The 27,744-nt window shown below is 42.9% G+C and overlaps 1 protein-coding gene across 1 annotated transcript; it reads right to left on the reverse strand.

Moving 5' to 3' along the window:
- Gm3411 (predicted gene 3411) lies at positions 1-27,504 on the reverse strand. The gene is made up of 6 exons (NM_001270812.1): positions 27,471-27,504; positions 17,524-17,674; positions 6,747-6,909; positions 5,665-5,796; positions 4,807-4,989; positions 1-1,328 (listed from the first exon to the last, which is right to left on the reverse strand). The coding sequence occupies exons 3-6, from the start codon at positions 6,872-6,874 to the stop codon at positions 1,319-1,321; spliced, it is 453 nt and encodes a 150-aa protein (NP_001257741.1). The 5' UTR covers positions 6,875-6,909; positions 17,524-17,674; positions 27,471-27,504; the 3' UTR covers positions 1-1,318.
- Between the last annotated feature and the right edge of the window lie 240 nt (positions 27,505-27,744).

The raw sequence follows: 27,744 nt of genomic DNA on the forward strand, positions 1-27,744 counted from the left end.
GGCATTTGTTAGGATTTTATAGGATGATACCTAATTACAATCTTCATTGTTTTTGAGTGATGTTTTTTGGCAGACACAGGTGAATCATAAAGTAATAAAATGAACATTGAAGGACCCCCACAGAAACCACTTGCAATTACCAGTGATTGTATATTTGAAGGAACGCAGAAGCATACACTGCTGTGTTTTCTGACAGCTTTTTATTCCCTTAGACTATGCTTTGATTTAATGAGAGCTATTACAGAAATACTGATGTATTTGCCATTAATGCGTTCAACACCATAATCCACAGGATTTTCACAGTAGCTAAATATTTGACAGCAACGATGCAGCATGGGTAAGTTTTCCATCATTAAGTTCCTATACAGACAGTTAGAAAAACTCTCCATACTGAATGTATGAAGGACTTTGTAGTTAAGTCCGGCTCAGAAGAAACTATGGAGCCCAAGTCCCATGAAGAGTGCAGAGATCCATCTGGGTCTGATATCTGTGGGATTTCATGATCACAACTGAAATAACAAGGCTCTTAGAGTGAAGAGTTGGAGATCACTGTGTTAGTCATAAGAAAAAATGCAATGTACTCAATTGTAACTGAAAGCTGACAGTCAATATGTACTGTGTATAACCTTATCAAAATATCAAATTAATTAAAAGAACAATAAATAACCAATAAATAACAAAACTTTGAATGAAAACAAGAAAAAACAAATAACTAAACTAATCAAAACTCAAACCAAAATCAAACCACAAAAATTGTGCAAAGCAAAATTCTTAGTCTGCTCATTTTGTAGCACAGACTTACAGCCTGTGGCTGTCCTTGGCAACTTAGTAGAAAAGTAGTTCCTGGAGGTAACAAACTTTGCAGGAGAAATTTAAGCAACACTCTCCTTTTGGAGTGTGGGTCTGAAGGATATGGCCTCCCAAGTCAAAGCAGAACACATGTTGTAGACTTGGATCCAAGGTTTTACAATTTTGTTGACTGATCTCCATGTAATTATTGATGATGACCCATCAGGAAAAGATAAATATAAACTCTCAGAATCTTCCTGGATGCCCAGCAGCTCTTGATGTGTCTCAGCATTTCTCTGAGTCCCTTTAAATGTGCACTCTTCCTGGGCCAGAGGCTAGATGAAATTAAGGCCTGTTCATACCAAAGAAACAAAATAAAAGAGGAGCATACAGCCCATTACAGCCATGGTTATTAGGGATGAGAGGCAACAGTGGTGTATTTCCTGTGCACACTCAGTGCTCTTCCTCCAGCACTTCTCTTTGAGGGAGATCATGTCGTGGTCTGTGCCATGTTCTGCTTTCTGCTGGACTATATCACACTTAGGGAAGAAAGAAACAAAGGCCAGTTAAGCATTTGTAAATTGAGCTGTCTCTCCCAGAACAGCTCTATTCAGCTGGACAAACCAACATGTCCTATCAGCTAAGATCATAACGTGCATCCCAAGTGCCATAGAGCACCTGAGCTTGGAATTGTTTCTCACCTATTAAAAACTGCTAGAATTTCATGTGTTTAGCAAATTATATTTTATATCTTGGGTATCCTAGGTTTGGGCCTAATATCCACTTATCAGTGAGTACATATTGTGTGAGTTTCTTTGTGGATGTGTTACCTCACTGAGGATGATGCCCTCCAGGTCCATCCATTTGGCTAGGAATTTCATAAATTTATTCTTTTTAATAGCTGAGTAGTACTCCATTGTGTAGATGTACCACATTTTCTTTATTCATTCCTCTGTTGAGGGGCATCTAGGTTCTTTCCAGCTTCTGGCTATTATAAATAAGGCTGCTATGAACATAGTGGAGCATGTGTCCTAAACACATGAAACTCAAGAAGAATGAAGACTGAAGTGTGAACACTATGCCCCTCCTTAGATTTGGGAACAAAACACCCATGGAAGGAGTTACAGAGACAAAGTTTGGAGCTGAGATGAAAGGATGGACCATGTAGAGACTGCCATATCCAGGGATCCACCCCATAATCAGCATCCAAACGCTGACACCATTGCATACACTAGCAAGATTTTATTGAAAGGACCCAGATGTAGCTGTCTCTTGTGAGACTATGCCGGGGCCTAGCAAACACAGAAGTGGATGCTCACAGTCAGCTAATGGATGGATCATAGGGCTCCCAATGGAGGAGCTAGAGAAAGTAGCCAAGGAGCTAAAGGGATCTGCAACCCTATACGTGGAACAACATTATGAACTAACCAGTACCCCGGAGCTCTTGACTCTAGCTGCATATATATCAAAAGATGGCCTAGTTGGCCATCACTGGAAAGAGAGGCCCATTGGACTTGCAAACTTTATATGCCCCAGTACAGGGGAACACCAGGGCCAAAAAGGGGGAGTGGGTGGGCAGGGGAGTGGGGGTGGGTGGATATGGGGGACTTTTGGTATAGCATTGGAAATGTAAATGAGCTAAATACCTAATAAAAAATGGAAAAAAAAACTGCTAGAAACTGAACTGTCAACTACACATTATACTGGAGTTCTAAAAAACACCACATTTCCCCAGTTGTGCGGGTACATTATATTGAGTAATAACATTGTAGCAATGTTTGAATGTGAGTTCAAGAGAGATGTGTGCTACCTAGAAACCATGTGGATTCCTTATGGGGTGGGAGCATGCCCTGAACTGAAGTGAAGGCTATGATTATTTCTCCAGTCAGGAACCTCACAGGGTTCCTCTTGTCAATCTTCTATCTGCAAATAACCAGAGACACCATACAACACAATACCCATGGGTAATTCATGGTTCCTAGAATCTGCAAGAGTGTGCTAAATAAAAATATTCCCAAGGCTGGGCAATGAACCTTAAAAGTGATGGTCATGAAGAAACAGAACAACACCCCTGTACATCTATGACTATTGCAGGGCACACTCTCAAACACACATAATATTTGTGTTTATGCAATACAAGCATATTGTTTTGCAGTGACCTTTTTAGTTTCGTGGTTAATACAAATATAAAAATCTCCCAGGATACTTTGCAGGAATAAAAAAACAAATCTTGAATGGGAAAGGTACTTAGTGGACATAGCATATAGGCAGCGCAGTCAGTGATATGCTTTCCACTCATAAACCGGTCTGGGAATCAGGGTTCTTGTCCTATTATCCAATCTGGCTCAGCAAGTTCCCAAGGCTGTGTAGAATAGGTTTGTTTCCCAGCCTAGGCTCACATGTTGGTGGTGGACCAGGCTCTTGTTCTTGTTCCCTGTTTCAGACTTGTCCTAAAGTAAACAATTTCTTCCAATAGGATCTCCCTTTTCCATCACCTAACTGACTTGGTGTCCAAAGGCATGAGCCCAAAGTAATAGGAACTGTCTACAACCAGGATCCAAAAGAAACGTTTTCTCCCCAGAATGTGACTGTGTCAGGGCTATTTTGAGTAGGATAAGGCTGACTAGTTGAAGGACAAAAGCTTGCATGGATTATCTCACACTGAGTTCATGGAAGGGCTGTACCACACAGGGCCTTTTCATCCTTCAGCAGATGGACATCAGGATAGCTTCTCCTTCAGGGATGCTCTGAGGACCACTACAACCCTGAGCACCCTAGACTCTGTGGATAACTCCTCCTTGTTCTGGAAGCACTGGGTCAAAGTGGACTTCTTTTCCACTTTCTGAACATGGCTTCTAACAGACATAACCAGTTTTATACAACCAGAACTGTCTGAAGGTCCTCATTTCTCTCAGCCCCCACTGAGGCTGATAGAGACACAGGTCGGAAAAACCATGCATACACAAAAAGAAACACACAGACACACAGTCACAGACACACACACAAGCACACACAGACTTATTCACATGAAATCATAACTGAGCAGAAAACAATGAGGTATCTGTTATGGTTCAGGACCAAGATAATTCAGACTTTGCAGAGGTAATATTTCAAGGGAGACCCAAGGACTCTGCGATAATTTTAGAGGAATAAAAAGCACTCCTTTAATCCCAGCAATTGGGAGGCAGAGGCAGGCAGATTTCTGAGTTTGAGGCCAGCAGGATATACAGAGTGAGTTCCAGGAGAGCCAGTGTGAACAGAGAAACCCTGTCTGGGGGGAGGGGGGAGGGGGGAGGGAAACATCTAACAATGGTCCAATTTGGGGGCATATATTAAGAAATTTTTTCATGAAGCCTCAGAAATCACACACCAAACCTGAGCCTGTGTGAAGCCTTTCTATCATCTCTGGTCATCCAGCCAACTCCAGAATCTAAGGCCCAGGAATGACCACTTCAACAGAACTCAAAGAAAAATTAAACTGACAAGCTGCTACTCAGGCTCTCTCAGTGTGAACCAAGATATATAAAGCCTGAAGAGACCATTTTGAGATAGAGCAGAAAAGGGGGGAATAGAAAAGCCGCCAAAAGACAGTAATGAAATCCACTTATTTGTCAATTAAACTAGGCTGTCATCCCTGCAAACTATTTCCTACCTAGAATCTCACAAGTTCCCTGTAAAGCAAATGAGCTACAGGCCTTTACTTCTTCCCTCAAAGCTCTTGCTATTCTCAAGAAGGGCTCCAACACAGCACCCTTCAAACTTAAGGCATATAGTGTTGTGATGTCTAATCAACCTATCTCCCTTAGTGATTATAGCAGAGCAGGAACATTTGCATGCCATATATGCAGTTTCTTGAACCAGGCTACCTCCACAGAGAGCCCTGTAGATGATCACATAAACAAACACTTGGAGGAGACATAGGTGAGTGCCTGGAGAAGTTGGTGGACTATTACATTTGATTGTCTATGTTTATGTTTAGACATGAGGGCAATCTGCCTCTGATACGCATCATCCTACCTGCTGTTCCTTGGCACTTGGGACACAGATGTTCTTGCTGGCCTCCTCACAGAACCTCTTTTCTTCCCCACAGGACACTTATGGCCAGCCTGCTCCACCAGCAGCCTTCTGTTCTCATTCAGTAATATCCTTACGTTTTCGTTGAGTTGAGTGCACTCACGGAGGAGGTGGTCCTCCTTAATGCTGATCCACAAAGAAAAATTGGTGATTCCCAGCCAGATTCCATTGGCTTGCCACTCCTACAAGTCCTATGATCCCTGCAAGGGCCCTGATTCCCAGACAGCCCCCAGAAGAGTCCACAGTTACATAGCAGCACCAAACAGAGGCAGGTCATATCAAGATACCAGCCATATTCCACAGGACTCAACAAACTTCTAAAAACCCTGACACCAAGAGTACACCATATACATGACAGAAGAGGAAATGTTCCTCATGGTTGATTATAGGTCTGTGGTACCATAAAACCTTCAGCAGGGAGAGGGCTTAGCCCCTCTGAGAGAGGTGAGACGACCAAACAGGTGTGCAATCTTTACATTTTTGTTGGGAATCCTAGATCTTTTAATCTGTGGTCAGAAACCCAGAGGTTCAGGGTTCCTGGATATTCCCAGCATGGTGGAAAAGTTTTCTATGTAGAGGATCTTGAATTTGGAAGAATAAAGATTGGAGGGTCTTGGACACTCTTCACACTTAGGACACCTGTGTCCAAGAGATACAAATCCAAGACCCTTGCCTCAGGGCAGGGTTCCTGGATAAAAACAGATAGCATAAAACCAGAACCCTTGCTTTTGTTCAAAGTCCTAAAAGGACAGAAGCATTCCCTGCCTAGTTCTGGGGGTCTCATTTGTGTCACTGACTCACCTGTAGGAATAGTTATCTTCTATCAGTTCCTTGGAGTACTGCATGGAACCAATTATGGACTGGATCATTTTATTCATATCCAACATTGTCTTCTCATGTTGTGATTTAATGATGTTGAATTCAGTGTTCATCCTGTGGCATGGCCCAAGAAGCAAATAATATGCTGAATTAAGGAATCAATAATCATGTGCAAACAGGCTATATCATGTACTACCCAAGCCAAGTGCATGCCACATCCTGGCTCATTCAAACTGGGTCCCCTAGGTGCTAATTAAACTTACTATCCTGGGCAGAGGACAGCAGAGCCAGGAGACCAAATGGAGCTAGCTGACCTTCAAGGGCTTCCCGGGCAAGCATGTAGGAATAGAGTACTTCTATGACAATTTTACACTACACTGTGCCACAGGCAAGGGTCCAGTAGATATCTGTAATGTCTTTCCTCTTATTTTTAAGGCAGGGATTCTCATTTCTTGGTTTCTGTTGTTATGTGAATTCCCAGAGGACACAACTAGTATTTACAGGAGAAAGGCTTTATCACATCTCCTCCAGGAGATTCCTGTGTGACAACAAGGAAACACCAGGAGCAAACTTCCCTGGTGATCACTTTGGACCTCTATGGACTCAACACTAACAGGACCTGCAAACTGTGCATCACACAATTCCTCAGACCCCATCAAAGGTCCCAGAGCCCCAGTCCTGAACAAAACACACGCAACTATGTTCACACACACAGACACAATTAGAATGCCAAATAAATCCAGACAGGTGCCATCTCTCAGAATATAATGAACAATATCAGAGTAAAGCCTTGAAGCCTGCAGGCATTGCATTCACACACTGAGAGACAGTAAGTGTGAGCAGGACATTCTAGCTGTTCACAGCAACAATCAGAATGCAAAAACCCCAAGGTCAAGTACAAAAGAAGATGATAATAAACACACAGCACCTTGTTTATCCAACAATTAAACACCTGTCAGGGCTACTTAATTGAATGATGGGAGATGACGCACTCCATTCATGGAAGGAAATTGGGTTAACAGATGGCACAATACAGTCAACAGGGTACTGGGCATAATTCCTACCTGTAGTTCAAATCCTCATACATGTAAAGGTTCAGGATTCCACACATTTCCTCCATGTCATTGCTGATCTTCCTCATATCCAATTTCAGTTCTTCTAGTTCATTTATTTTTGATCTCTTCTTGGTCATTTTGGAATTTTGGGTTGAAGTATTTCTAGCAGACCCTGCAGATAGGTAAACACAAAAGAATTTGCATACTTGATGGCCCAGGGGCAGGGGAGACCATTCTGAGTCCCAAGAAGAAGATGGAGGGAGAGAAAAGATAAAGACAGTGAATTCCTAAAAGAGCAGAAAAGCTATCTTCCAGCTGGTTTGCTAAGCTATGTTCCTCTTCCTAACCACCATTGTCAGACATATGCCACACTCCCTGTTACAGGCCCGGTTGCCTTGAAATGTATAAGCTGCCTCAGACATAAAGATATGGGGAACATTGTCAGGTCATATCAGATGGGACGCAGGGAAATCCTGAAGTTCATAGTGCTTAGCACTATCAAGCACTAATTAATCGAGTGTCTTCAAATCCAATGTGTCTGAGTCCTCACCACATGACATGACCAGGGGAGCATCCTTCTCTGTTCTTTTCATCAGAGACTCAAGTTACCTACAGTAATCTGGAAGATGAAGTGCTTCAACTCCCTTCCATGAAAGGACACACTGTTATTCTCATAGTGCCCACTCCTGACATTTTTTGCCACTCAAAATGAAATTAAATAGCTCCCAGCAAAGTAGCTGCAGGTTTGTCAATTCCTGGCTCTGTCAAACTAATCATCAGAAATTCTTGACTCTTTTTCTGACATTGACAAAGTCCAAGGCTTCAGCTTGTAAGACCTACTCCTGGAAGGCCCAGCTCAAGCCTACCTCTACCAGGAAGTTCCCCAACTCTGCCCAGGACTCACTGTGCCTTCTCCATAACCATTTCCTTCTTCCTTTTTCATGAGAAAGGATTCCCTCTTCCTTCTCTGTTGGTCTGGTCTCTCCTTCATCGCCATTCTCTTTCTGAAATAGCCTGAGCAGCCAGGAAAACATTCCTGCTGGTGAACCCAGAGCAAACAGAAGGGATGAACCACAGGCAGTTGCTGTCACCACAACACAGGTGACAACACAGAAGATTCTAGTTCTATCCTAGATACAAGAGATTCTCCAAGGAAGGCATTACTGATGATGTCACTAGCAACTGCCATGACCTACCTGTTAACTAGTTCTGCCCAGCTTGGTCCTTTTCTGGGGAGCCTCTCCTGGAGCCTCTCTTGGACCCGTGGGATCCCCTTTGGCAACTTCTCCTTCCAAAGCTGGAGAATTCTACTGCTTCATTAGATGTCATGTGCTTTTGAGGGGGAACGTTGGTTAGGACTCTGACATGCTTAAGAGATTTTGTTAGCACCCAAATCTCTAGGGACTGTGGATGTAGTAGATGTTTCACAACAGTAAATATACCAGCTGTGTCAATTCATGTGACATACACTCCAATTTCCCAGGGTTTTCCTGTCTCACAGAGGCAAATATCTTTCTCCTATAGGTTTAATTGTACAAAACATGGACCATATTTTCTAACGGTGTATTCCTTGACAGAGGGCATTTTTTCATATATATATATATGTATATATACATGAGTTTCACAAAATCTCTGGTTTACAACCCTATCTTTTACAAAGAAAACTCCCTACTCTTTTGAACATACGGAATCATCTACAGGGCAAATATAAATGGTTAACTTGCTGTCCCTTCTTCAAAACATTATCCTGCACATGCTCCCATTCTCAAATACATCCAGACAATTTAAGTGGGCAACAGAGAGTAGTGGTCATCCTGGACTGTACATTACTGCATTGTAGCCTCATAGCAATTACTTCTCCAATATCTGTCTTCCAGAATTGCTAAGTTGAGAAATGAGGGTGTTGCAGGTTGTAACGTCATACTGTACTCACAGCAAATATAATACTCAGAAGGTAGGGCTGGGAGTGCAATGACCTGAATTGAGATGAAACCTCAATTTTAATGTGTCTATAAGGTCAGGATGCTGTCCCTTTGGCATTATCATCTCTGGCTTTTGTGTTCTTATGCTGGCTTTGCTGAACCTGTGCCCCCTAACCTCACAGATTTAAGAGTGAAAAATCATGTATATCTTCTTTCAGAAAACATCTGAATTTCACTACCTTCTTGAGCCACACAATATCAATATGCAGAGCTCAAAAATCAGGGGGAGATAGGTGATGGCTTCAAAGATGAGTGCTTTTTCTTACAATTAGGGCGCATATTTTTTTCCAATGTGATTTTTCCTTTTCTCTTTCACTAAGGGTGGCTTGTGTGTTTGCTGGCCTAAAGGGTCCTGGTTCCAACAACATGGGGCTTACTCTATAGAGGCTCAATTTTATCAAGAAAAGGATTGTTGTAGAATCATGTCGTGACAGCAAGTAGTTCAACTACACTGTCTTAGGTCCAGCTGACCTGGTATAGGACTGACGACCTGAGCTATCTGAGGAAAGGAAGCAGCATGCAGTGTCACACAGCTCTCTCTGATGCAAACTGCTGGAATTGGAATAGGGATGTTTGTTTGTTTGTATGTTTGGTTGTTAATTATAAAAACAAAAAAAAGTTAGCCACAGTTGGTACATGCCAGTAATCTCAGCACTCAAAAGGGTTTTAAACAATTGTTGTTGTTTGTATTCCTGTTGCTTTTATTGGTTTTGTTTTGAACTCTCCCAGCTATTTGCACTGGACCCAGAATATTAAGCCCATGCTCTGTACAGTCCTATCATTTATGTTAATCAGTGATTTTATTCTTAGCAACCACTCCTGAGATGATCTCATTACTCACTTTCAAATAAAGAGAACAGTCATACAGACATTAGTTAACTTGTATGGTCTCACGTAATCAACTCATCATGACTGTAGAGTGGCATCCCAATCTTTGAAATACCCAAGCTTCTATTTTTGAGATGTCAGGCATCTGTGGAAGACTCGCTATCTGGTATGGTAGGGGACCTGGAATGGCTGCCACCTGAAGGCCAACACTGCCCCTCCAGTTCCTCTGAAGCCTGAGGCAGAGGTCAGCCAACAACACAGGAACCCTTGGCCACAGCCAGTTCAGGACCGTACTTTGGATGAGCCCTGAGACCTGGATTAACAGAGGTTTCCAGAGTTCTGGTAAAAGTGAGCACAAACACTTAGACTTGAGGAGAATAATGGATCTATGGGACAAACATCTTTCTTTTTTATTTATCTTTGCTATGTTCCTAGTTTATGTCAATACCAAAGGCACCCTACTTTACAACATCTATTCTCTCTGGGTGTTAAAGTTATTGCCTGTGTATACACACTAGAGTTACTAGAACAATACATTCTGTCCAATTTTTTTAAATAATTAAATATTTTTTATTGATATCTTTTTATTTATTCACTTTACACTCTGCTTTCTGCCCCCTGACACCTATATTCTTTCCCCAATATTGCTGGCTGCTTCTTTTCTGTGGGAATATGTGGCAGCTATCTCAGGTCATCCCTTCTTCTACCAAAGCTGAGTGACCCTGTCCTGGAGAAAGGTGCTGAGGGTGCTGGGAATGAATGACTTCTGCTTGGCTTTCTTGTTGTTCCACTTGGCTGTCTTTGAGCAGTTCTTGCAGAACTGTCCTTGAACTTGGTACTTCATCCTGATGGTCCGTAAGAAGCACTGGTTTTATTAATTATTCTTGAGAGTATATTTCCATCAAACTGAATCCCATCAGTATACTAACAAGGACAAAGGAAATGAGATATGAGACATCTATTCCAGGAGTTTCCAATTGTTCTCAGACCAGCAGTAGAGAAGCCCACAAAGCTGGCAAAGGTAACTGAGGTCACACAGGGACCTGAGAGCATACTGCTGCTTTCCTAAAGAATGTTCTAGAGGATTAGCATATCTAAACTCCCATAGATTCGTGTGCACTGGACACCAAAGGGCTCAACATACTTTGCTTTTGTCACTCAGCTTCTCCAAGTATTAGAAGTCCCCCAATTTAGAGGGATTTGAAGGTATAAATAAGTCCCAGTGGCTAGAGGTACCTCAAAACAATGTGTAAGAACAGAGAACTGCTTGAGAATCAGAAAGACAATGCAAAGTCATAGCCCAATAAGAAAATCTGAGTAACAAGCCATCAAGTGAAAACTGAAAGTAGCAGGCCATGCACCAGTAAGGTCGGTCCTTGGCTCTCAGGTAGATCTATCTGAAAATTTCTGAGGAACTCCATTTTGATTTCCAGAGTTGCCATAGCACTTTGCAGTCCCACCAGAAATGGAAGAATGTTCCTCTTTCTTCAAATTCTCACCAACATATGCTTTCACATGAGTTTTTTTGATCTTAGCATTCTTCACTGGAAAGTATAACGCTGGACACCACCTCAGGGTCATTTTGGTATTCATTTACCTGAAAAAAAAGGACTTTGCACACTTCTTCAGTGCTTCTCAGCCATTCAAGATGCGTTGTTGTGAATGTTGTGTTTAGTTCTCTACCTCATTTTTAGATTGTGTTCTTAGCTCTTATGAAGGTTATCTACTTGAGTTCTTTATAACATAACAACAGAACCTGAGGAAATCCAAAACATCATCAGATCCTACTACAAAAGGCTATACTCAGGAAAACTGAAAACCTGTATGAAATAAACAACTTCCTAGACAGATACCAGATACCAAAGTTAAATCAGAATCAGATTAACGATGTAAACACTCTCATTTCCCTAAAGAAATAGAAGCAGTCATCAATAGTCTCCCAGCCCCAAAAAGTCCAGGACCTGACGGGTTTAGTGCAAAGTTCTAGCAGACCTTCAAAGAAGACCTGATTCCAACTCTCCTCAAACTATTCCACAAAATAGAAACAGAAGGCACTCTACCCAATTCTTTCTATGAAGCCACAATTACTCTGATACCTAAACCACACAAAGATCCAAGAAAGAAAGAGAACTTCAGACCAATTTCTCTTATGACCATGGATGCAAAAATACTTAATAAAATCCTCACAAACCGAATCCAAGAACACATCAAGACAATCATCCATCATGACCAAGTAGGCTGGATCCCAGGGATGCAGGGATGGTTTAATATACACAAATCCATCAGCGTAATTCACAATATAAACCAAATCAAAGAAAAAAAACGCATGATTATCTCATTAGATGCTGAGAAAGCATTTGACAAAATCCAATACCCATTCATGATAAATGTCTTGGAAAGATCAGGAATTCAAGGCCCATACCTAAACATGACAAAAGCAATCTACAGAAAACCACCATCAAACTAAATGGAGAGAAGCTGGAAGCAATCTCACTAAAATCAGGAACTAGACAAGGATGCCCACTTTCTCCCTACCTATTCAATATAGTACTTGAAGTCCTAGCCAGAGCAATTCGACAACAAAGGAAGATCGAGGGGATACAAATTGGAAAGGAAGAAGTCAAACTATCACTATTTGCAGATGATATGATAGTATGTATAAGTGACCCTAATAATTCCACCAGAGAACTCCTAATCCTGATAAACAGCTTCAGTGCAGTAGCTGGATATAAAATTAACTCAAACAAATGAATGCCCTTTCTCTACACACAGGATAAACGGGCTAAGAAAGAAATTAGGGAAACAACACCATTCACAAGAGTCACAAGCAATATAAAATACCTTGGCGTGACTCTAACTAAGGAAGTGAAAGATCTGTATGATAAGAACTTCAAGTCTGTGAAGAAAGAAATTGAAGAAGAACACAGAAGATGGAAAGATCCCCCATGCTCATGGGTTGGCAGGATTAATATAGTCAAAATGGCTATCCTGATGAAAGCAATCTACAGATTCAAACTTCCAACTCAATTCTTCACTGAGTTAGAAAATGCAATTTGCAAATTCATCTGGAATAATAAAAAAAAAAAAAAACCTAAGATAGCAAAAACTATTCCCAACAATAAAAGAACCTCTGGGGGAATCACCATGCCTGAACTCAAGCTGTAGTACAGAGCAATTGTGCTAAAAACTGCATGGTACTGGTACAGCAACAGACAGGTAGATCAATGGAAAAGAATTGAAGACCCAGTAATGAATCCATACACCTATGGTCACTTGATCTTTGACAAGGGAGCTAAAACCATTCAGTGGGAAAAAGACAGCATTTTCACCAAATGGTGCTGCCACAACTGGCAGTTATGTAGAAGAATGCAAATTGATCCATTCTTATCTCCTTAAACAAGACTCAAGTCTAAGTGGATCAAAGTACTCTACATAAAACCAGAGACACTGAAACTTATAGAGGAGAAAGTGGGGAAAAGCCTCAAAGATATGGGCACAAGGAAAAAGTTCCTGAATAGAACAGCAATGGCTTGTGCTGTAAGATCGAGAATCGACAAATGGGACCTCACAAAATTGCAAAGCAAAAGACACTGCCTCTGGTGCATTCTGGGGGTCCAGTTTCCTGAGGTTGCCTGTTTACATTCTTTCTGCCAGACATCAGGACTTCAATCATTTTCCCTCTACCAATACCAGATCAGGTTTCCCTCTCCCCACACCAACTGCCCCCTACCATGTTAGGGAGGGAGGGAAGGACCTGGGAGGGAAAGTGATCCTGTTTGTTTAAAAATGACTTTCATTATGATGTGTTAGACTTAGGACTAGCTCTGGATGCTGTATGCTGGCTCTTATGGGACTCTGTTACAGAACACTCCTCTGAAGTGCTCTAGGCATCCCTGCAGCAGAGGCTCTGCCTGGGTTCATCCAGCTACCTCCTAAATCTTCTCTATCCAGAGAACACTATTCACTAGAAATAGGCAGAAACTGCAGAGACCCGGGTTCAAGGGTGGCAATCTCAGGTCTACAGGCAGTATTTCTCAATAAAAGTGTAGTTTCTTCCAACGATGGCTATGCACTCCTTTAAATCCCATCACTTAAAAGTTATAAACAGGAGGATCTCTGTGTGTTCAAAAACAGCAAGCTCATAACATATCAGAGAGTTTGGAATGGAGGAAGACACTCACTGAGTATCAAACATATTGTTTCCTGGACAGAAGGTCCTGAAGACTAGATCCATGTAAACTCTGATGTGTTCTCTTTCTGGCTGTGACCATCAGGTTGTCCATGAGCAGAAAGAAGCCCACAAAAGTCACTCCACAGGATCCTCCCAGGCTTTGTTCCTACTTCATCTGAGAGACAACCAAGCAAGACCAGATTTTCTTTTTTTTATTGCTTGTTCTTCTTCTGCATGACCAGGTCCTTCTGCTCAGCAGTACTATAGCCTTTGCTCCAGACTATCCTGTTTTTGATAATTAGAGAATGTGTTCTTAGTGGAGGGGTATCAAAAAGCATGCACACACTGGAATAAAAATGCAAGTGTTTACAAAGGATACCAGTGGTTGATGATCAGCCAGGCAAGCAAAGCAGCGAGCTTCTGGGGGAAAGAGCAAACAGTATTTCAAGACAGAGGCTGAAAATGAAACCCAATGAGATCTTCTAGAAAATGAAGAAAATGCATGAAAAAGTGCATGAAAAAAAATACCACATGCCTATACTATACAAAAAAGAAAATATACACACACACAAAAACACACATATCCGCAGCCTATCCACCACACACAGAGTATGTAAATGAGAGCAAAATACCAAAAAAAAAAGCACCTCGTGCTGCAAGAACACATTCGTTTAGTTATAGCATACCAGCAATTTCAGCGGTATCTTACACTATGCTAAACAAACGGTGGAAGATACAATTGCTATGGTGAGCATGCTTTGATTGGCCAGACTATGCTGAAGTGGTTGCATAAAATTTCCTCTTGCAATCTTAAATCTCTGACACCATGTCCCTAGCTTGTCAGAATCCCTACCCACATCCATAGTCATCCAGTCAACAGGAGAATGCAATCTACAGAAAAGGAGAATACTCCAGCCTCATTGACAAAAAACATGGCTAACACTCTGCTAGTCAGAGTTCAGTCAGTGTGAGTCTGTCCTGGGCAGATTAAAAAGATTGTCTTGAAATGTAGACAGCAAAGATGAGAAATGCCACATGTCACCCCAAAAAAGATGACATCAAGAACTGCTCATTTGGCATTTGCAAAGGGATTCCCCCCACCCTTGCAAGCTGCTTCTCACATGTGAATTATATGACTGATGCCAAGCAAATAAGCCACAAGCCCTGACTTCACTCACTTAAAGCTCTGTGCACTGAACCCTGTAGGTGTGTGGTGTATTATTGAACTGTACTCATCTTTGGGCTGAAGTATTAAGCAGAGGTGGATTTGCTTGCTGATAATCCACTTTCTCACAAGAAGGTCATTCCCCAGAAATATTTGTGCTTGGACATAGACCTGAACAATTGGCTGTCATGAGGTATGTACTTAGATTGCTGTGTGGATGAGTAAGATAATGGATGAAAGCACAGGTAGGTGGATGAGCTCGTCTAGAAGTTACAAGGGCAGATGGAGCTAACCATTAGCCTGACAAAGCTGCCTGTCTCTACCTGTTGTTCCTGACTCTGGAAGTCACTGGCCTCTTCCTATTGGTCCTTATGGAGCCCCTTTAAGTCCCACAAGTACTGCAGCACCAGTGCCTCATCTTCCAGCACTTTCTTATTCCTGTACCTCCTCAGAATGTCTACCTTCTTCTTCAGCTGATTCAGTTCCATCAGAAGGTGGCTCTGCAGGTTTCTGCAAACACCCAATGCATACAAAGCCCCTGCTATCCTTTTCCTATTAACTTATAAGAAACACCATCAACCCCACCAGACCCTGGTTCTCAGGAAGACCTAGATAAGAACTCAGGACATCTAGGTGAGCTGCACTCAGAAAGCAAAAATTAGAGAACAGCAAATTCCAGAAACACTCATGCTACTTCCAAAAGTCCCAACACTAAGAGGGATCCATGTTTCCTAAAAAGAAGAAGTGGACTACAGTTGTCCCTACCTGTCCATCCTAATGGAGAAACATCACGAAGGAATGGGCAAAGGCACTATGAATTGGAAAGGAGAAACAAGGGGAATACTTGCTATATATGTGTCTGCTGGTAACTAGCTCTCTACAGATCCTGACTCAGCCCCGGGGGTCAAGAAGACCTCACATGATACAAATAGTTCTTCTGTCAAGACCAGGGTTTCTCAATTTACCAAATGCTGTGGATGCTTTAATGCAGTGACCTCCCAAACTTAAGATTATTTTCATTGCTACTTGGGTACTATAATTTTTGTACTGTTATAAGCCATAATAGAAGTGTCTGAGATAAAGGATTGTCTGATACACAACCTCTGTGAAAGGGTCCTTTGACCTTTTTTTTTTTACCCCAAAAAGTGTTTCAACCCACAGGTTTACAACAGAAAAATCTAAAGGCTCCTGTGTGAAGTGGCAGAAAGCAAGAACCAGAGCTCGAGAGTCTCCTGTGCAGGATCAAAAGCAGAGATGGCAATTCTACAGCTCATGTGCTCCCAAGCAAGACAGACAGTTACCTATAGCAGCCTTTCTCTTTGCCAGGAATTCAAATGTCTCTGAGGCCTCAGTGTACACATTCTGTAAGCTCTGCAGGTCCAACATTACCTGCTTAGTCTCCACTTTCAATTTTTCATAGTAAGGATTTGATCTGTGGTTGGGCCTGGCCCCAAGAGCAAAGAGTCCCAAGAACACAGGCTTCAAGGGTCACCTGAATCCAGGATGGATTCTGAACTATCCAAGCTCACAGTATGTTACCTTCTACCTCCTATGTACTAGGATCATCTAAGCTTATTAATCTTGCTATCTTGTCCAAAGGTCTCCAGAGGCTGGGTGTCCAGGTGGTTAGAGTTCTGGTTGTTTGAGCTCCCGCATAGGACTGGAGGGACAGACGAGGTCTCTAAACTCTCAGTAGTTTATGGCACAGGTGTGGGTATACAGAAACTATGAGGACATTTCTCCTTTTTTTTTTCTTTCAGAACAAGGACTCTTGATCTTTGGCCTAGTTCTATGAATTTGGCCAAACTATATAATCCACATTTCAGGGAGAATTACCCAGAATGAGGAGGTCATGGTGAATTCACCACAGAACTCAAATATTTCATCAAGTTGAACACATAATGCAAGTGCATTGTTGCTTGAAGTATGGTTTCCAGTCCTAAGCATTGGCATTGTCAGCAGACTGTAAGGCAGGCAATTCCTCAGGTCCTACCACATACCCTTATGACCAGAATATAGAGAGAGTCACACACACTCACACATGCATGCACACAGAATCAGCGTGTGTTTGCAGGGAGAATGAGAAAGTACAATTGAAATAGAATCCAGAGGAAATGCAGAGGACATTCTGTTTATAAGACCCAAAATCTGAGAAGAGTATTAATGAGCCCAAGACCTTCCATCATGTATCAGGATGGACCAAATGGGACCAAGCTTTCCTGGTGATATAGCAAGCTTCAGCAAGCAACACCTGCCAGACAATTACAAAGCTTTGCAAACAAACAAACAACGAACTCAAGCAAGCAAACAATCAATCAAAACCTCACAGCAACTAATATCTCACTCAAACGGTCACATGTCAGTGCTTCTATCAATACATGCTGAGACATCACATCCTCTTCAATCCCTCAGTTGTAGGCTTTCATTTTCATATAAAAAAAATAGAATACCCTATGTCCGCAGCTCACTCCTGCTCTGACTTCAAGTTCAGCCTGTGAGAACGTTTAGCGAGAAAAGGTTGGGCACAGTGACACCCTGGAGTTACAGTCTCCAAGTACCATAAAATTTAATAAGAATAAATTGTAGGCCATACCATAGACCCAAGAAATTGACCATGATGTTTGACAGAATGAAAAATACCTCTTGTGCAAAGCTTTCTCACTGATGAAGATCAGGTGATCTTGTAGCTCATTTTTCCCACTGGTCATCGGCTGACTGGTTAGACTTTCCACTTTCCTCACCCATCTTCTGAACAGGAGTGTTGGGGATGATGATGGTACACCAGGAGCCCCTATGGGTAGATGAACACAAGTGAATATGCATACTGTCAAGGCACAGAGCATTGACAGAACACTGAGTCCTATACAGACATCTGACAAAACAGGAATGCATGTGACCCAGTCATTCCTCTTTTGCTTCATTAGCACATGCATCATGTGACCAAGGACAGGATCCTCAGGCTTATTCATAGCTACGTATGATTTAATTAGGCAGTACTGTCCATAAGCTTGTGGTATAGAAACCATCAGAAAATTATCATAGCCCACAAGCACCAAGATGGTGTGGAGATGCCCATATCTCCTGTCAGGTCACTCTAGAAACAAGACTATGGATGGAAAAACAGTGCAAGAGCACAACGCGTTCCCAGACTCACCAAGTCAGCTGCGTGAGAGCCCAGTGTGCCCAGAGTTGGCAAGAAAGCACCAGTCTCTACTCTGGCTCACTATTTTGACAGTCCAGTGGCTAGACTAGAGAACAAACTGATACCCACACCTGCTACCTATGTGGGCAACTTTTAGGGAACACTGTTCAGAGACGTTCTTCTGTGACATCTGAGAAATGAAAGGTCTTCCCTGGGAAGCCAATTTCTTTCCTTCTTAGGAGAGCTGGACAGACAGTTCACCTAATGGAGTCCCTGGGGTAAAGGACAGTGATGCCCAGCCCTGAGGTGCTGACATCTCACTCACAGTCCTCTGCCTGCTGCTGCTTTCACTTTTGTCCCATTCAAACCCATTTCCCCTGTAAGAGCAGAAGCCTGAAACTCCCAGGACAACAGCTTTGGCCTTAAAACTTCATTGATCTGGGACAAACTAATGTCCTGTAATCATTGACAAATTCAGGATCCATGACAAGCAGGGAAGGCCAGAAGTCTCTCTGGGAAAGAGAGACTAACTACTGAGTCCCAATTCCTGAAGACCCAGAAACAGACTGTGGTCTCCTTCAGGAATTTTCCCATCTTCTGACCAATACTTATGGTGGCGCATTTTCAAGGACCATTTATTTCTTGATGCTTTGGTCTGAGGGTCAAGGGTCATCTTTCTTCCTCTCACTTGTGTCCATTCTTTCTCCTAAGTAGCATCCTTCCTCTGGCCAACATATCTATGGATGATTAGGAAAGACAGTGCATAAAGTGGTCCAAGAGCAGTTGGTGTTGCCACAACACAGGTGACATCTCAAACCATGCCAGGCCTCTCCAGGATACAAAAGAATGTCTAGGGAAGGAACTGCTGATGTCATGGGGAGCTGACACTGCAACCATGCTAACTAGCTCTCCTCACAATTCATGCTGCACTTTCCAGGAGCCACTCCTAACACTGAAGGGAATCCTTTCAGTACCTCCTCCTTCCAAAGACCTCCATTAGATTGGTTGGAAACTCATTACTAATTCCCCCATGGGGAACTGATTGTTTATTTTCAAAAATTTCCCCAGGAATGTTTCATTTCTTTCTCAAAATTCCCCTATTCATCTAAATGTGAAATAAAATACTCCTGAAAATTCAGATTAGGATGAATATGGATGCAGAAGGAACACCTGCCTCAAGTACTGATGCTTGGAAGCACACCCAGGAAGAGCCTGCAGGGCCTTGAACTCACAGATATCTACTTGTCTCTGAGTACTCCCAAGTGCTGAAATTAAAGGCAGGCAGAACCAGGCCAGGCATTCCCATCACCTCCTTTCTCTCCCCTACTTCAACTTGTGTCCCAACATTTTCTTTGGTCCCTACCTCTAATAGAAAGCAGGGCAGAAGGTACTTGGATTCTAGCTAATGGCTCTTTTACTGTCATTCTCTTATGAAGCCTGGACCACATGTGTGCTGTTAGTCAATATGATCACATATAGCTTCAAACATTAAAATATACCCTTTGTTACAAGATCCAATCTTCTTGAAACTCAAACTGTGTTCACTGAAAAATACATCATAGATGGGAGAGAGGGGAAGAGAGAGAGAGAGAGAGAGAGAGAGAGAGAGCAAATTCTTGCATACATGTTGCCACATGCCATGATAACACAGTAATCCCATTTAGTCAAGTTTGTATGGTAAAATATTAAATACCCTATATTTAAATTTTAAGAAAGTTTTTGAAAAACCAACTCAGAACTGGAATCCCAGTGAAAACAGGTTTGCTTTCTTTGTTGTTCTTTCATTTTGTTTTAAGAGAGTATGGATTTATTTTGGCTCAGAGGATAAATATATCTTGGTGGGAAAGGCATGGAGCTGGGTCTCTAGTTGTGGTTGCCAGAGCATGTACCAGCTGCTTGTTCTGTGCCACCTACTAGGAAGCTTGGGGGAGGGGACACACACAAAGCTTGAAAATGAGAGTCTCTGTGCACACAGAGTTGGGGCTTCAAAAAGCTGTGATTCTACTGCTTAGATCTGATATCTCTCTCTCTCTCTTACTCTCTCGCTCTCGCTCCCCCCTCTCTCTCTGTGTGTCGGTGTGTCTGTGTGTGTCTGTGTGTGTGTGTGTTAGACAGACAGACAGACAGTGTGGCTTCTTAAAATATATATAGACTAGCAATTAATGTTCTAAGTATAGCTTACCGCATGGCGGTCATATCGATTCATTCTGAAGGAAACCAGAACTCACTTCATTCAGATTCTTGAGATCCCTGAATCAAAGTTAAAGACTCTGATTTTGGGGAATTTGATGATGCCTTGTACTCTGCTGAAGCAAGACCAGGGCATGCAGTTTCAGGCCTGCCTGGCCTACCGGGTAAATCCCACAGCAGCCTGTCCTACAGTGTGATGCTCTGTCCCAAACATAAACAACACAGATTCGGGTGGACCCAGTGTTCCTTCAAAACATATTTAGATTAAATCGTCAACCCCATTGCACCCCATGCCAGAAAATTTTACATTTTTTTTTCCATTTTTTATTAGGTATTTAACTCATTTACATTTCCAATGCTATACCAAAAGTCCCCCATATCCACCCACCCCCACTCCCCTGCCCACCCACTCCCCCTTTTTGGCCCTGGTATTCCCCTGTACTGGGGCATATAAAGTTTGCAAGTCCAATGGGCCTCTCTTTCCAGTGATGGCCGACTAGGCCATCTTTTGATATATATGCAGCTAGAGTCAAGAGCTCCGGGGTACTGGTTAGCTCATAATGTTGTTCCACCTATAGGGTTGCAGATCCCTTTAGCTCCTTGGCTACTTTCTCTAGCTCCTCCATTGGGAGCCCTATGATCCATCCATTAGCTGACTGTGAGCATCCACTTCTGTGTTTGCTGGGCCCCGGCATAGTCTCACAAGAGACAGCTACATCTGCGTCCTTTCAATAAAATCTTGCTAGTGTATGCAATGGTGTCAGCGTTTGGATGCTGATTATGGGGTGGATCCCTGGCTATGGCAGTCTCTACATGGTCCATCCTTTCATCTCAGCTCCAAACTCCGTCTCTGTAACTCCTTCCATGGGTGTTTTGTTCCCAAATCTAAGGAGGGGCATAGTGTCCACACTTCAGTCTTCATTCTCCTTGAGTTTCATGTGTTTAGCAAATTATATCTTATATCTTGGGTATCCTAGGTTTGGGGCTAATATCCACTTATCAGTGAATACATATTGTGTGAGTTTCTTTGTGAATGTGTTACCTCACTCAGGATGATGCCCTCCAGGTCCATCCATTTGGCTAGGAATTTCATAAATTCATTCTTTTTAATAGCTGAGTAGTACTCCATTGTGTAGATTTACCACATTTTCTGTATCCATTCCTCTGTTGAGGGGCATCTAGGTTCTTTCCAGCTTCTGGCTATTATAAATAAGGCTGCTATGAACATAGTGGAGCATGTGTCCTTCTTACCTGTTGGGGCATCTTCTGGATATATGCCCAGGAGAGGTATTGCTGGATCCTCCGGTAGTACTATGTCCAGTTTTCTGAGGAAACGCCAGACTGATTTCCAGAGTGGTTGTACAAGCCTGCACTCCCACCAACAATGGAGGAGTGTTCCTCTTTCTCCACATCCTCGCCAGCATCTGCTGTCACCTGAATTTTTGATCTTAGCCATTCTGACTGGTGTGAGGTGGAATCTCAGGGTTGTTTTGATTTGCATTTCCCTGATGATTAAGGATGTTGAACATTTTTTCAAGTGCTTCTCTGCCATTCGGTATTCCTCAGGTGAGAATTCTTTGTTCAGTTCTGAGCCCCATTTTTTAATGGGGTTATTTGATTTTCTGAAGTCCACCTTCTTGAGTTCTTTATATATGTTGGATATTAGTCCCCTATCTGATTTAGGATAGGTAAAGATCCTTTCCCAATCTGTTGGTGGTCTTTTTGTCTTATTGACGGTGTCTTTTGCCTTGCAGAAACTTTGGAGTTTCATTAGGTCCCATTTGTCGATTCTCGATCTTACAGCACAAGCCATTGCTGTTTTGTTCAGGAATTTTTCCCCTGTGCCCATATCTTCAAGGCTTTTCCCCACTTTCTCCTCTATAAGTTTCAGTGTCTCTGGTTTTATGTGAAGTTCCTTGATCCACTTAGATTTGACCTTAGTACAAGGAGATAAGTATGGATCGATTCACATTCTTCTACACGATAACAACCAGTTGTGCCAGCACCAATTGTTGAAAATGCTGTCTTTCTTCCACTGGATGGTTTTAGCTCCCTTGTCGAAGATCAAGTGACCATAGGTGTGTGGGTTCATTTCTGGATCTTCAATTCTATTCCATTGGTCTACTTGTCTGTCTCTATACCAGTACCATGCAGTTTTTATCACAATTGCTCTGTAGTAAAGCTTTAGGTCTGGCATGGTGATTCCGCCAGAAGTTCTTTTATCCTTGAGATGACTTTTTGCTATCCTAGGTTTTTTGTTATTCCAGACAAATTTGCAAATTGCTCCTTCCAATTCGTTGAAGAATTGAGTTGGAATTTTGATGGGGATTGCATTGAATCTGTAGATTGCTTTTGGCAAGATAGCCATTTTTACAATGTTGATCCTGCCAATCCATGAGCATGGGAGATCTTTCCATCTTCTGAGATCTTCTTTAATTTCTTTCTTCAGAGATTTGAAGTTTTTATCATACAGATCTTTCACCTCCTTAGTTAGAGTCACGCCAAGATATTTTATATTATTTGTGACTATTGAGAAGGGTGTTGTTTCCCTAATTTCTTTCTCAGCCTGTTTATTCTTTGTATAGAGAAAGGCCATTGACTTGTTTGAGTTTATTTTATATCCAGCTACTTCACCGAAGCTGTTTATCAGGTTTAGGAGTTCTCTGGTAGAATTTTTAGGGTCACTTATATATACTATCATATCATCTGCAAAAGGTGATATTTTGACTTCCTCTTTTCCAATTTGTATCCCCTTGATCTCCTTTTGTTGTCGAATTGCTCTGGCTAATACTTCAAGTACTATGTCGAGCCCCGGGCTACCTTGCCAGCAGAGTCTTGCCCAACACCCGCAAGGGTCCACACGGGACTCCCCACGGGACCCTAAGACCTCTGGTGAGTGGATCACAGTGCCTGCCCCAATCCAATCGCGCGGAACTTGAGACTGCGGTACATAGGGACGCAGGCTACCCGGGCCTGATCTGGGGCACAAGTCCCTTCCGCTCGACTCGAGACTCGAGCCCCGGGCTACCTTGCCAGCAGAGTCTTGCCCAACACCCGCAAGGGTCCACACGGGACTCCCCACGGGACCCTAAGACCTCCGGTGAGTGGATCACAGTGCCTGCCCCAATCCAATCGCGCGGAACTTGAGACTGCGGTACATAGGGAAGCAGGCTACCCGGGCCTGATCTGGGGCACAAGTCCCTTCCGCTCGACTCGAGACTCGAGCCCCGGGCTACCTTGCCAGCAGAGTCTTGCCCAACACCCGCAAGGGTCCACACGGGACTCCCCACGGGACCCTAAGACCTCTGGTGAGTGGACCACAGTGCCTGCCCCAATCCAATCGCGCGGAACTTGAGACTGCGGTACATAGGGAAGCAGGCTACCCGGGCTTGATCTGGGGCACAAACCCCTTCCACTCCACTCGAGCCCCGGCTACCTTGCCAGCTGAGTCGCCTGACACCCGCAAGGGCCCACACAGGATTCCACACGTGATCCTAAGACCTCTAGTGAGTGGAACACAACTTCTGCCAGGAGTCTGGTTCGAACACCAGATATCTGGGTACCTGCCTTGCAAGAAGAGAGCTTGCCTGCAGAGAATACTCTGCCCACTGAAACTAAGGAGAGTGCTACCCTCCAGGTCTGCTCATAGAGGCTAACAGAGTCACCTGAAGAACAAGCTCTTAACAGTGACAACTAAAACAGCTAGCTTCAGAGATTACCAGATGGCGAAAGGCAAACGTAAGAATCCTACTAACAGAAATCAAGACCACTCACCATCATCAGAACGCAGCACTCCCACCCCACCTAGTCCTGGGCACCCCAACACAACCGAAAATCTAGACCCAGATTTAAAAACATTTCTCATGATGATGATAGAGGACATCAAGAAGGACTTTCATAAGTCACTTAAAGATTTACAGGAGAGCACTGCTAAAGAGTTACAGGCTCTTAAAGAAAAGCAGGAAAACACAGCCAAACAGGTGATGGAAATGAACAAAACCATACTAGAACTAAAAGGGGAAGTAGACACAATAAAGAAAACCCAAAGCGAGGCAACGCTGGAGATAGAAACCCTAGGAAAGAGATCTGGAACCATAGATGCGAGCATCAGCAACAGAATACAAGAAATGGAAGAGAGAATCTCAGGTGCAGAAGATTCCATAGAGAACATCGACACAACAGTCCAAGAAAATACAAAATGCAAAAGGATCCTAACTCAAAACATCCAGGTAATCCAGGACACAATGAGAAGACCAAACCTACGGATAATAGGAATTGATGAGAATGAAGATTTTCAACTTAAAGGGCCAGCTAATATCTTCAACAAAATAATAGAAGAAAACTTCCCAAACATAAAAAAAGAGATGCCCATGATCATACAAGAAGCATACAGAACTCCAAATAGACTGGACCAGAAAAGAAATTCCTCCCGACACATAATAATCAGAACAACAAATGCACTAAATAAAGATAGAATATTAAAAGCAGTAAGGGAGAAAGGTCAAGTAACATATAAAGGAAGGCCTATCAGAATTACACCAGACTTTTCACCAGAGACTATGAAAGCCAGAAGAGCCTGGACAGATGTTATACAGACACTAAGAGAACACAAATGCCAGCCCAGGCTACTATACCCGGCCAAACTCTCAATTACCATAGATGGAGAAACCAAAGTATTCCACGACAAAACCAAGTTCACACAATACCTTTCCATGAATCCAGCCCTTCAAAGGATAATAACAGAAAAGAAGCAATACAAGGACGGAAATCACGCCCTAGAACAACCAAGAAAGTAATCATTCAACAAACCAAAAAGAAGACAGCCACAAGAACAGAATGCCAACTCTAACAACAAAAATAAAAGGGAGCAACAATTACTTTTCCTTAATATCTCTTAATATCAATGGACTCAATTCCCCAATAAAAAGACATAGACTAACAGACTGGCTACACAAACAGGACCCAACATTCTGCTGCTTACAGGAAACCCATCTCAGGGAAAAAGACAGACACTACCTCAGAGTGAAAGGCTGGAAAACAATTTTCCAAGCAAATGGACTGAAGAAACAAGCTGGAGTAGCCATTTTAATATCGGATAAAATCGACTTCCAACCCAAAGTTATCAAAAAAGACAAGGAGGGACACTTCATACTCATCAAAGGTAAAATCCTCCAAGAGGAACTCTCAATTCTGAATATCTACGCACCAAATGCAAGGGCAGCCACATTCATTAGAGACACTTTAGTAAAGCTCAAAGCATACATTGCACCTCACACAATAATAGTGGGAGACTTCAACACACCACTTTCTTCAAAGGACAGATCGTGGAAACAGAAACTAAACAGGGACACAGTGAAACTAACAGAAGTTATGAAACAAATGGACCTGACAGATATCTACAGAACATTTTATCCTAAAACAAAAGGATATACCTTCTTCTCAGCACCTCACGGGACCTTCTCCAAAATTGACCATATAATTGGTCACAAAACAGGCCTCAATAGATACAAAAATATTGAAATTGTCCCATGTATCCTATCAGACCACCATGGCCTAAGACTGATCTTCAATAACAACATAAATAATGGAAAGCCAACATTCACGTGGAAACTGAATAACACTCTTCTCAATGATACCTTGGTCAAGGAAGGAATAAAGAAAGAAATTAAAGACTTTTTAGAGTTTAATGAAAATGAAGCCACAACGTACCCAAACCTATGGGACACAATGAAAGCATTTCTAAGAGGGAAACTCATAGCGCTGAGTGCCTCCAAGAAGAAACGGGAGACAGCACATACTAGCAGCTTGACAACACATCTAAAAGCCCTAGAAAAAAAGGAAGCAAATTCACCCAAGAGGAGTAGACGGCAGGAAATAATCAAACTCAGGGGTGAAATCAACCAAGTGGAAACAAGAAGAACTATTCAAAGAATTAACCAAACGAGGAGTTGGTTCTTTGAGAAAATCAACAAGATAGATAAACCCTTAGCTAGACTCACTAAAGGGCACAGGGACAAAATCCTAATTAACAAAATCAGAAATGAAAAGGGAGACATAACAACAGATCCTGAAGAAATCCAAAACACCATCAGATCCTTCTACAAAAGGCTATACTCAACAAAACTGGAAAACCTGGACGAAATGGACAAATTTCTGGACAGATACCAGGTACCAAAGTTGAATCAGGATCAAGTTGACCATCTAAACAGTCCCATATCACCTAAAGAAATAGAAGCAGTTATTAATAGTCTCCCAACCAAAAAAAGCCCAGGACCAGATGGGTTTAGTGCAGAGTTCTATCAGACCTTCAAAGAAGATCTAATTCCAATTCTGCACAAACTATTTCACAAAATAGAAGTAGAAGGTACTCTACCCAACTCATTTTATGAAGCCACTATTACTCTGATACCTAAACCACAGAAAGATCCAACAAAGATAGAGAACTTCAGACCAATTTCTCTTATGAATATCCATGCAAAAATCCTCAATAAAATTCTCGCTAACCGAATCCAAGAACACATTAAAATTTTACATTTAAAGGTGTTTCCTCTACTACATTCTTGCTTTCTCTTGAATACACTCCTCTTTTAGTCGTTCAGGTAACACAACTTTCTTATGTAGTTATATAAAGCATTTGAAAAATCCTTAAATATTGTAGTCATTACACAAAGTTCTGAATAAAATCCCTCGTGAGAACTTTTTATGACACATACTTGGATAGATGTCACCCTTCAGCTATAAAGTAAGGTTCTTGGGGACAACGCTTGTCTGAGAGTTAACAGCTTGCCCAACAATCTCAGAACACGACAGGTGTTGGATAAGAATATGTGCTGAACTAATAAAATGCCTTAGCCACTTATATACGCCAAGTTCCTCGGGAACCTGCGTGCCCAGGTGACTGCCAGCGCATGGTCAAGAGGTGAACCCCCGTCTCCTCCTGGCAGCACCCGCTGACCGCGCAACCCAGCCCCCTCCACTTCCCTGGCCTCCATGCCACTCTAGGAAATAAAGTGCAAAGCTGAGAAAAGAATGAAGCACGGAAATGGTCCTCTCTGGATCCAGAGGCCGACCAGACAAAGGCGCTTAGGGCGGCGAGCAAGGAGGAGCCAGGGCGCGGGAGGAAGCGCTGTCCCGGCTGGGAAGCAGCTGGGGACCTCATCCCGGACCGCTTCCGGAATGGAACATGGCCGGGACGGGGAGGCGGGGAGCAAGGACAAGCGGGAGGGGTGGGCGCGGGCGTGGGCGCGGTACTCACCGGTTCCTCCCAGGCTGGGCTCTGGGATCCAAGCATGGGGCGCACGTGCTGCGGCTCCATCCTGTGGGCCCGCGCCCGCTGACCGATGGAGCGCAGGGACATGGTGCTCTCTGGCTTCCGACGCGTTCGCCCCCCCCCCGCCCCCCGCGCGGGTCCCTCCCTCCACCACCAGCTCCGCAGCCGCATGAGTGCAGCTCCATGGCGCGGTGGCGAGCGCTGGGCTCCTCGAGCCTTTGCTGCCTCCCATGGCCCCAGAATCTGCCACCCCACCCCT

Source organism: Mus musculus, chromosome 14 (assembly GCF_000001635.26).
Source record: "Mus musculus strain C57BL/6J chromosome 14, GRCm38.p6 C57BL/6J".
Lineage (NCBI taxonomy): Eukaryota > Metazoa > Chordata > Mammalia > Rodentia > Muridae > Mus > Mus musculus.